Raw genomic sequence first — 9,271 nt, 5'->3', positions numbered from 1 at the left:
GTAGTTTTGCTTACCCTCCCAGAGTTCTACAATCTGCACAATCTAATATTGAAGCATTTTCAGCATCCCAAAATGTCATAGCTTCATTTTGAGACCTGAAGTACTGGTATCTTTCTGTCTCCATCTGCCTTTGTGTGTGTGTGTGTGTGTGTGTGTGTGTGTGCGCGCGCGCGCGCATGCACGTCTATATGTCTGTGCCTGTGTGTTGGTACGCACTTGCATATGCGCCAAGTCCTTGAGTTAAGACCAAGGGCCCAACAGCTATAATCCAATAAATAAATATAATGCCAGTCTTCTGAACAGGAACAGAACTTTAAGTCAGAGGTGTGGCCAAAATCAATCAGAAGGAATTAAGAGTTAAAGAGTACCAGAGAGACAAGAGGAGGAAATGAAGCAAAGTATGTTAGAAATAAATCACCTAGCCTGTCCACAAGTTGGATTAGTCTCACCTGTGGCAGCTGGCATCAGGGAGGTCCCTCCCTTCTCATCTTAGACCTGTACTGCTGGTAACTGGAAACTTGCCCCCACCTCAGCCCTTCCTAATGTCCTAACCTATGTCCACATGCCTTAATTAAGTTTATTTGAGCTACCAGTATACCATTCAAGTGTCCCCCTCAATTTATCCAGAACTGAGGGAATCTTTATCTTTTAATGTCCAGCTCACATAATCTGAGCCCTCATCCTGCACAACTTCAAAGGAATTGTATATTCAATTATTTCTAAGAGTCCTGGGAAATGCTCCCCCACAAAACATTTACAAATATATCCTGGTCTTTGTTGTAAACTTATTCGAGGTTATTCTTCTATTTTTCCAAAGTTCTTTTCCTTCTGCATGAAAATTATTTCATCTTCCCAGAAGCGACCTTTTCTTTCTTGTTTGTTTGTTTGAATTTTTTTTTTATTTTTTATTTTTTTTTTTTTATTTTTTTTTTACCGAGACAGTATTTCTCTGTATAGCCTGGCTGTCCTGGAACTCATTCTGTAGACCAGGCTGGCCTCGAACTCAGAAATCCTCCTGCCTCTGCCTTCCAGAGTGCTGGGATTACAGGCGTGTATCACCACCGCTCGGCTAGAAGCAACCTTTTAACACAGTTTTATAGGTGTAAAATTTTACAGTAGGCACTTCCCCAAATCACAAAAGTACACCTAACATCACGAGTTTCTAAATTTTACATCTGAACTCAAAATAAAAGAGACTGTAGGACAGGGAAAATGATTCTTTAAAACACAACATTACTACTATTCTACTGTCCTAGAATCTTCTGGACAAAAATGTTTTACGAAAGAATTCCTTGTCAGCCACTGAACGCGTTAAACACAGTCAGTGCTGTAGAATAGCAGAATACCTCCCAAATCAAAAGGCTTTCAACAATGCATTAAGGAAAGAGTTCTGATTGTGTATGTGCATGCACATGCAACTGTTTGTTTGTATACACAGGTGCAGTTGTGGAAGTCAAACGACAACCTCAGGTGTCATTCCCAGACACTGTTCACATTTTAAAAGAAGAAGGGAGGGAAGGAAAGGGGGGATGAAGAGAAAGAAGAGAAGGATTGGAAGGAAGGAGGAAGGGAGAGCTTCCGGTGTATTTTCCACTTGTTGGGGGAGGGTAGTTGTTTCATCAATTTGTTAAAAACCCATTACTAAATAACAAACCGCATCAATCAAAACCAGAAGAAAAGTTGAACTGAGACCAGAACAGAAATAACATCGTGAAAAACCAGGATGTGGCACCAATCCGACCTCTGCTGCTCCACTCTTGCAAGGCTGTGGTGAAGCTTCAAGGTAACCAAGAATCCACCACTGCGCAGGCGCCAACCGAGCTACTACGGGGCGCCTTTAAAGTGTACCCGGAAGTGACGCAAGTCGTGCTGAGCCAGGGCCGGGGAAGGGCTGAGCGAATCGCCGAGGCTAGCGGGCCGGGCGCGCCTCCTCGGCCACTATGAGTTGCACTATCGAGAAGATCTTGACGGACGCCAAGACGCTGCTGGAGCGGCTGCGCGAGCACGATGCGGCGGCTGAGTCGCTGGTTGACCAGTCGGCCGCGCTGCACCGGCGGGTGGCGGCGATGCGGGAGGCGGGCGCCGTGTTACCGGAGCAGGTCGGCCGGGGGCCGGGCCGCGCCCTTGGGTGGACGCTGCGGGCGGGTGGGTGGGGTCGCACGTCCTGTTCTATCTTGGTCCGGAGGGCAGGGCGGATGTGAGAACTTCCTGTGTAGTGGGTGGGACTGCTGCGTCCCCCGCAGCACCTGCCTGTGTTTGCAGTGCCTTAGTCTGTCTCTCTGTCCAGTACCAAGAGGATGCATCCGACGTGAAGGACATGTCTAAATATAAACCTCATATTCTGCTGTCTCAAGAGAATACCCAGATTAGAGACTTGCAGCAGGAAAACAGAGGTTAGTCAGGCATGTGTGTGTGTGTGTGTGTGTCTAGGATTTTTTTTTTCTGGTAATGCTTTGGACGTTCTTACACAAGTACCTGAACAGTTCACAAAAGTGCACATCCCATACTATATTTAGACCAGTGCTTAAAGGGTCAACTGGTAACTGTAAAATCTGTTAGATTGCTCTTTTAAAAGCCTTCTAATTGATGACCTTGAAAAAGGTGTTTAGTAGTTTAGTAGAGTTAAGTTGTTAGATGACTGGGGAGTGGGCATATACCAAATGAAGGCATGTATAACTAAAGTTCATACTCTCCAATGTAACATTTCTATATTAATTAGAGTGAACACTAAAGTTAAGATCAAGGTTTCTTTAATGTGCCTGTGCAAGATGGAAGGCTAGAACTTTGTCCCCCAAATATATATTCTTAGGGTTGTTAACGACAACAGTATGGTAGTTGTCTTACAGAGATCTTTTACATCTGTCATTCCACTATGTCCCCCTGTCCAAGTATTTACACGATGCAGTTTAAGAAACGGGTTCACATGCACCAGCGAAATGAGCCAGCAGGCGATGGTAGCAGCCAGAAGGCCTGAATTGCCAATCCTGAGGACCCAAGATTCCGAGGAACCAAGGTCTCTGAGCCCACATGTGCTGTGGTTCACACAAATCAACTAAATGGAGTAATTTTTTTTTAATGAGCTCATTTTTGTTTCTAAGAAGTAAATTAGAAAACCGGATTCAGTCCATGCCTTGTGATTACACATCCCATTTTATTTCCACAAGGCTCTACAGCCTAGAGAGTTGTTTTTCAGGTACATGGTTCACTTCTGTGGGCTTGAATACTGATTTCCAACTTTGGATTCCCAGTGTCCCGTGGAATGTCCGAGAGCTCCCACTGTTGGGTTTGCCTTCAGACCTGTCATAGACGTTGTTGCCCAAATGCTTGCTTTTCGTTGTTGTGGTTGTCGTTCTTAGAGCTGTGGGTTTCCTTGGAGGAGCACCAGGATGCGTTGGAACTCATCATGAGCAAGTACCGGAAACAGATGTTACAGTTGATGGTTGCTAAAAAAGCAGTGGATGCTGAACCAGTTTTGAAAGCTCACCAGTCTCACTCTGCAGTAAGAAACACTGATAAATAAATTGTAAAGAAATTGAACTGAAATCGTGAGGTTGTTCCTTTGTTTGCAGAAAACCATGTTCCTCTTTCTGTGTATTTTCATAATCACTCTGTATTTGGCTGTGGCTTTGTGAAGATAGGAATAAGAGAAGGGGATAAGGGCCTCTCCCAGCCTCACCAAGGATCTCTTTTCAACCTGACCCTGAGAGATTTAGAGTAGGCCAACCTGGGCTACATAGCAAGCTACATACCAAGCCGTTGCCAGCCAGCGTTGAAGGTGCTCAGTGACTACTCAGCTGATTATTGTACATTTTATCAAGCCTTAAGCTTTGTAGTTCCAAGGGCAGGAGTTGGATTTTATCCTTCTCTTCCACATAGCAAGCAGTCACTAATGTCATTAAATGACTCAGGCTGGGTTATAGGGGAGGGTGAGCCTTGTTTGTTTTATAGCAGTTCCTACACTTTGATCCCTTACTGTTTAACTTGGAGGAGTTTAACTTGGAGGAGCCGGCAATTGCCTTGTAGTTTGTAGGGTGCTTCCTTGCCCTATTTTAGTGTGAACTGTGTTTTAATCTATAGTAATTAATTGGAAACAACTATTTATTACAGTGAAAGATGTGCTACATTTCATCTTCTATAGTTAGGAGTTTTAGGCAATGGAGTGTTTAAAATATTTGAATATTTTTAAATATTTAAATATTTGAGTTGTCTGTTCTATTACTTTTTTGGTTGGTTTGATGGGTGTTTTGTTTGTTTATTTAGGGTTTTGTTTCATTTTGTTTTGTTTTGAGGCTAGGTCTCATTTAGCCCAGGCTGACCTCTTAATTCCTAACCATCCTTCCTGGGCCTCCCAAGGGCTAGGATTGCACAAGTGTGCCATCACACCTGGCACCAGGATATCAAACATTCTTTTGAAACTTGGAAATTACCTGAAATGCCACAGATTGAATTATCATAGCTCGAAATACAGTGCTATTGAAGTGTAAGTTCTGTAGCACGTACTAAGTGAACCACTCCCACTTATTCTTATTTCTCAAGGTTTTTAGTAGACATAAAATTCATATTGTGCATACATTCCATGGTCTTCACAGCTAGGAACTCTTTCTTCATCTTGTTTTTGCAGGAAATTGAAAGTCAGATCGATAGAATCTGTGAAATGGGAGCGGTGATGCGGAGAGCTGTTCAGGTGGATGATAACCAGTTCTGTAAGGTTCAGGAGAGACTAGCTCAGCTGGAGGTAAGGCGGTCGCGTGGTACGTCACTTCTCTTTCTTTTTACCTTGTTAAGTTCACTGGCTGTGACAGTTTTTAGAGGTTCTTGGGATATGTCACCACTGTCCTATCACTGTAGTGTATTAACGTTCCCCTTTTTACAAAAATGTCTCAAAAAAGAAGAGAGGGAGGAAGGGGTTCATCTCCGGAGGGCCTGGACTACAACAGCTCACAGCCCTGCCTCAGCCTCCGGTGCTGCCTCAGTTGGTAGTGTTATGTTCTCTGTGACCTGATGATGTAAAATGTCAATTTCTCCTTTATTTATTTCCTTTTCAGGAAAATCACTGATTGTAGTCAACAGCAATCAGTGGAATGTCAGTCATGGGGCTGGGGACAGAGCTCAGGTGCTTCATCTGTTAAATACATGAATATATTTTTTAAAAAAACAGAGAGAAGAGGAGGAACAGGTCATGTATAAGCTGACTTCTCTCCATAATAGAAAAAGTCAAATAGATAAAATCTAAACTAGATCAAGAAATAGCAGTACAGAAGCTGGGCAGTGGTGGCACATGCCTTTTATCCTAACACTCTGGAAGCAAAGACAGACAGATCTCTTGAGGCCAGCCTGGTCTACACAGAGAGTTCCAAGACAGCCAGGACTACACAGAAACCGTAACTCAAAAAAAACAGAGGTGGTGGTGGGGGGGGGGGGTAACGAGTAAAGTCGTGTTTTGCTGTTTTTTTTTTTTTTAATGTATATGTGTATGAGTGTAAAAATACACAGAAAATACACTTCAGTAGTGGTTTGAAGATTTGACTTGTTATTTCAGTGGGTCCTTCGAGAAATTCCAAAAGAGAAAGGTAAGGTCCCTGCCCATACTAATGAAGGAAGGGCAGAGTACAGAATGTGTGTAAGTGCTAGAAGACAGACAGACCGCTGTGACTGGAGACAGAGTTCAGCAGTTAAGAGTACTTACAACTCTTGCAGAGGACCCAGTTCCCAGCAGCCACCTTGTGGCTCACAACCATTTGTAACTCCGGTTTCGGGGAGTCTGATGGCCGCTTCTGGCCTCCAAGGGCAGCAGGCACTCAGATGGTGCTCATACATAGGTGCACAAAGCATGCACACACACAAGTAAAAGTAACTCAGGAGGACTGAGAAGCCGTTTATATGGTAGAGGATTTGCTCAACCTCTTGACGAAGCTAGAAACGCTGTAGTTTATCTTGGTGTCCTGGAAGATCTGGACATGGTAGCACACACCTGTAATCCCAGTACTTAGGAGATAGAAACAGAAGGGTCAGGAGTTCAAGCCAGCCTCCACCTACTACATGACACCCTATCTCAAAATAGACAATAATTTTTTACAAAGAGGATAAAGATAAAGTGTAACCTATCATTAGCTAGAAATCAAAGGAAGGGATAGGTGTCAAGTATCAAAATTAGGGACCAGCAAGATAGCTTAGCAGTTAAAAGCCCTTGTTGCCCTTACAGAGGACCCGGATTTGATTCCTAGCACCCATGTGGTGGTGACTCACAACCTATGTAACTCTAGACCCAGGGCATTTAATGTCCTCTTCTGACCTTCCAGGGTACCAGGCATGCACATGATGCACAGACGTCCATGGAGATAAAACATTCATACACATAAAATGCTGAAAAAAGTCTAAAATGAGAAGGTTTAATCATTTAAAGTCCAGGTATGGCACTGCATACCTCTAGTACTCTGGAGGCAAAATCAGGCAAGATCAGCGTGATCTGTATATCAATTTCTAGGCCAGCAAACTCCACTCAGTACGACTTTGTCTTAAAAAGCAATTTTTTAAATCATTTAAAACTTTAAAGATATTTTTTTCTCTGTGATAGGATGCTGAAGTGTAGCTCTTCACAGCCGATGCCTTCTGGTGGGCTGGGGATGGGGGAGGACTCAGGTGTCTAAGGGGCAGGACACTGAGAGTTTGGAAACGCTCTAGTGAATATATGGGCAGCACAAAATGGTTTTTTCTTCTTTTTTGGGGGGTGGGGGGGGGTGGGAGGACAATCATAAGGGTGAAAAGTGATCCAGGGAGGACTGGGAAATGAATGGGATTGGGATACATTATGTGAAATTTCCAAATATATCAATAAAAACCTTAAGTTAAATATTTTTCCTCTTTCTGGTCCAAAATTATATATTCTGATACAGTTTAACAGTTAAAACATAGGCAATATCTTTTCTTCCCCAGCTTGAAAATAAGGAACTTCGAGAGTTATTGTCCATCAGCAGTGAGTCTCTTCAGGTTGGAAAAGAAAGCTCTGTGGCTCCTGCCTCTCAGGCCACCAAATAACTGGACTTCTGAAGCCCAGCATCGTGCCCATCAAGGAGAGAAGGATGGCCTCTCCTCCCCAACCATGTCCATCCAAGAGTCTTGACTTAGTGTTGGCTAGAGGTATGGGTGGCAGTTTAGTTTGCCACTTGGTATTCATCGTCCTCTAACTAGTTTGGGGTGTGTTAGTGAAACTAGAAAAGTCTCCCATTGCTATGTCAGAGATGACGTTGTCACTCTGGTCCGGAATCTCTATAACTGTTGCCAGCAGTTCAATGTTGTTTTTCACAGCTTGGAAACGCTGAACACTTTTATTATAAATAAGGATTTTATTTTATATAGGATTATAAAGCTTCCTTCTAAGAGTTTTTAAAAGATTTAACTTTATAAAAATACATATTTGGTGTAAACCTGGATTTTTTTTTCTTCCACTTGTAAAAGTAGCATGATTTCAAAGAAACAGTTTGGCAGATTCTCTGAGTGACGTCACTCATCCGTGGGGTTTTGATCCTCTCTGGTGCTAGGAGTCGGCACTCCGTGTCTTTGCTCTTAATTTGAGAGAATCTATTACAGTCCCCAGGAAGTATGCTTGAAAACGAGTAAACTGGGTTTGGGTTGTTCCTCCTCTTCCTCCCCTCAAGGATCTGCAGTCATTCAGAGAGTGCTGAGGAACTTGGGCCTGTCCCTTCCTGTAAGCTAGTAGACATACATGACTGTACATGTACATTTGACTTAAATGCCAAAAATAGCCTTTATTTATTTAATCAAGTAGTTTTCCATTCTGTCTGCCTGGGGAATCCTCAGGTTAGGTAGTTGCTTCAGATGAGGAATACACGTGTGCGCGAACACACACACACACACACACACACAAACACACATCTCACAGGTTTCCCCACCTCCTAGCTCCTAGGCACTTTGATTGACACACAACTGTGTCCTGCAGAGCAGATCTGCCCAGATTAGACTGGCAGCAGTACTTGGCTATCTTTCCATGTACTGGATTTTCACATGGAAGCATTTTATTACTCACAGAATGTTAGCACATTCCTGATGTGTGCAGGCAATCAAGAACAATCCTGAGATGCTAATGGCTCCCTGTCAAGTCCTTCCCCTGTCTTGGTTTACTCACATTTTAGATTTATCAATAATTCCTTTTGCACTATGTGTTTGCCCAGATGGACTTTGGTTTTCACTTTTCACGTTAATTTTCACTCCAGCTGCTCCCCTTGAAGTATCCCCTAAGGGCCCCAAGTGTGTACTCCACAAGCCCATTGAGGGGCGGGTTCCTCTACCACTTTTCAACTGTCACAGCAGGTCCCATGGACAGTGATAGCTTATCAGACAGTCTGATCCAGCAGTGAGCACGGTGTCCCTTTATCTGCCTTCCGTTCCCTTAGCAGTCACAACAAAGTTCTTTACATCTAGCTCTCAGAGGAATCTCTTCATTTCAGTCCTGAGGATAGAGCAAGCTTTCAGTGCCCTGTGTCATAAACTCTGTGTGGTATCAATGCTGTGAAGGTAGTGCAGAGCTAGCACACTGAATGGAGAAAGAATGTTTCACACTGTGTGAAGATGTTACTATCTATTGGAGTGGATGGAAGTATTTAGTGTATAAAATTTTAGTATGAAATTATATTTACTAATAAAAACCTTTTTGAGAAGATTTGCTAATTTTACTGAGAAATGAGTCTAATTAAGAATATGGGGGAAAAATGAGCTGAGCTGTGGCATGGCATCTGTAATGGCCGCACATGAAAGGCTGAGGCAGGCAAATCTCTTTGAGGACATGCTGGTTTACCTAGTGAGTTCCAAGAGACTACACAGGGAGACCCTGTCTTGAAAAAAGCAAAAAGAAGTGTAGGAGTTTTGTTCACATATTCACATACATAGTAACCTTGCCAGGTGATCATGACATAGATGCCATAAGCAGTTTGCAGTTAGCACAATATATTCAATAGTATAAACCTGCAAAAAGCACATTAACAGCCTATTCATTGCAGAAGTACTATATGCATAATTTACCACTGAAGTCTTTTTTTAAATTTTTTTCTTTAAAGATTTTATTTATTAAATTTAAGTACACTGTACCTGTCTTCAGACACACCAGAAGAGGGCATTGGACCCCTTTTTTTACAGATGTTTGTGAGCCACCATGTGGTTGTTAGGATTTGAACTCAGGACCTCTGGAAGAGCAGTCAGTGCTCTTAACCACTGAGCCATCTCTCCAGCCCCCTATTTCCATGTTCCTTAAAATGCA

General features: G+C 42.9%; 1 protein-coding gene across 2 annotated transcripts; it reads left to right on the top strand.

Moving 5' to 3' along the window:
• The first annotated feature begins 1,853 nt into the window (after positions 1-1,853).
• Positions 1,854-8,675, top strand: Sike1 (suppressor of IKBKE 1). Of its 2 annotated transcripts, none has more exons than XM_052179622.1 (5): positions 1,854-2,099; positions 2,288-2,393; positions 3,357-3,499; positions 4,622-4,735; positions 6,300-6,683. In XM_052179622.1, the coding sequence occupies exons 1-5, from the start codon at positions 1,941-1,943 to the stop codon at positions 6,357-6,359; spliced, it is 582 nt and encodes a 193-aa protein (XP_052035582.1). In that variant the 5' UTR covers positions 1,854-1,940; the 3' UTR covers positions 6,360-6,683. The 2 variants fall into 2 exon arrangements, with proteins under 2 accessions (XP_052035582.1, XP_052035581.1); XM_052179621.1 differs by lacking the exon at positions 6,300-6,683 and adding an exon at positions 6,934-8,675 and having other exon boundaries at positions 1,855-2,099.
• Positions 8,676-9,271: the final 596 nt, after the last annotated feature.

The sequence above is a fragment of the Apodemus sylvaticus genome, chromosome 4 (assembly GCF_947179515.1).
Source record: "Apodemus sylvaticus chromosome 4, mApoSyl1.1, whole genome shotgun sequence".
NCBI lineage: Eukaryota > Metazoa > Chordata > Mammalia > Rodentia > Muridae > Apodemus > Apodemus sylvaticus.
This window is presented reverse-complemented; position numbering and strand designations above follow the sequence as displayed.

Excerpts from the sequence above, each read along its gene's own strand:
- Sike1 (XM_052179621.1), top strand. The coding sequence starts at position 1,941 with ATGAGTTGCACTATCGAGAAGATCTTGACGGACGCCAAGACGCTGCTG. Across the intron at positions 2,100-2,287 it reads GCGCCGTGTTACCGGAGCAG|TACCAAGAGGATGCATCCGA; the intron begins GTCGGCCGGGGG and ends CTCTCTGTCCAG. Across the intron at positions 4,736-6,933 it reads AGAGACTAGCTCAGCTGGAG|CTTGAAAATAAGGAACTTCG; the intron begins GTAAGGCGGTCG and ends TTTCTTCCCCAG.